At 39.0% G+C, this 1,806-nt stretch overlaps 1 gene segment (V, D, J or C); it reads left to right on the top strand.

Moving 5' to 3' along the window:
- Window positions 1-432: 432 nt before the first annotated feature.
- Window positions 433-1,165, top strand: LOC116099914. The segment is given in 2 exon segments: window positions 433-495; window positions 738-1,165. Coding segments are annotated over 2 exon segments (477 nt in total).
- Window positions 1,166-1,806: the final 641 nt, after the last annotated feature.

Below are 1,806 nucleotides of genomic sequence, written 5' to 3'. Positions count from 1 at the left end.
GAACATACAGGTAGCAGCAGAGGCTCAGAGTGTACTTATCTACCCACCCTGCTCCTTATCTCCTGACCTTGCTGGAAAATTAATTACATTTACATTTAATCATAATACATAGTATTGGGTTTCTGCAAAACTCAACTGTTATCAATGTGTTTGATTTTGAATTGAAGCCTGTCATGAGAGAATCTACACATTTGTTTCAGTGTTCTAAGTTGGTCCTTGAATTTCTATGTTGACTTTCTTCCCAGTGACTACTTCTTGTCTTTGATGATACTTATTAGCCTTTGATTTAACCTGGATACTCTGACAACCCTGTGTCCAGGCAACTTAGTTCCTTATTTGACAGCTACTTTGCATAGGCTCCTACAGACCAGACCAGCTGCCCATGTTTTATAAACCAGGTCTTTGCAGTGAGATCTGAATTGAATCAGACAGGCAGGGGCCTCAAGATGGAGTCACAGACCCAGATACTCATATTCCTGTTGCTCTGGGTGTCTGGTGAGATATCAAATAGTTTCAGAATATATTAAAAATGGTTCATTTGTAATGAAAAAGCTATTTTCTATAAGAAGTCAATAGTAAGCAGATAATGCATATAGAAAGGGCATTTTATATTATACTTCATGATACAAATGTTAGAATATAAAATGCCCTTTCTATATGCACTATCTATTCTAACATTTGTATCATGAAATATTTTTATGTATATATGTATACTCATTGTTTATTTCTGATTGCAGGTGCTGATGGGAACATTGTGATGACTCAGTCTCCCAAATCCATGTACATATCTTTAGGAGACAGAGTCACTATAAGCTGCAAGGCCAGTCAGAATGTGGGTACTGCTGTAGCCTGGTATCAACAGAAACCAGGGCAGTCTCTTGAACTGCTTATCTACGGGGCATCCAACCAGTACACTGGGGTCCCAGATCACTTCACAGGCAGTGGATCTGGGACAGATTTCACTCTCACCATCAGCAGTGTGCAGGCTGAAGACCTGGCAGATTACTACTGTCAGCAGGTTACAACTATCCTCCCACAGTGCTTCAACCTCCTACATAAACCTCCTCTGAGATTCCAACCAGCCACCTGTACCACACATCCCCAGACCTTCACACTTCCCCTTCTGCCTGCAGCTGCTAGGCCTAACTGTTGCAAATTTTGGTAGAAAATTAATGAACAGGTCCTTTGAATTGGAAGTTCCTCATGGAAAAATGAAGTGAAGATATTGGTTTCTTCTTTTTTCTTCTCATGCCTAAATTCTGTGTATTGAATGTGACAAATTTATTATCTTATATTCTGGGGATAAAAACTTCACCAAGAGTCTCCATGGGCTAAATCAAAAGCCTCTTCTATATTCCCACTGAAGGATATAGAAGTGAACTTGGCTTTTGTTTTGCCCTGTTCTGAGAGTTCTCCCTCTCTTTTGGACTCCTGGCAATATCCCTCAACTTCTCCTTTCGGTTAAGTTTATGTATTTACACATATAATGCTGACTTTCATAAAAATATAAAATTATTTCACGTGTTTTGACAATCTTCTTTCCTTTGTTTCCTCTTTCTGTCACTTTTCCCTCCAATTAGTATACTCTCAATCCCTAGTCTTCCACCTATTTCCATGTGACATACACATGTCAATACACACACACATATACAGGCACACATGTACACACACACATAGAGTGTTATGAATCTATAAAAATCTAGGGTGTAAAAACCAGAGAAAGCATGATTTGACTTGTTAAACAATATATTTGATCTATGCTTCCTATTCCTAGGCGACCTCCCTCTCTGCATTCTTCTCATCTAC

The sequence above is a fragment of the Mastomys coucha genome, unplaced genomic scaffold, assembly GCF_008632895.1.
Source record: "Mastomys coucha isolate ucsf_1 unplaced genomic scaffold, UCSF_Mcou_1 pScaffold20, whole genome shotgun sequence".
Classification (NCBI taxonomy): Eukaryota; Metazoa; Chordata; class Mammalia; order Rodentia; family Muridae; genus Mastomys; species Mastomys coucha.
This window is presented reverse-complemented; position numbering and strand designations above follow the sequence as displayed.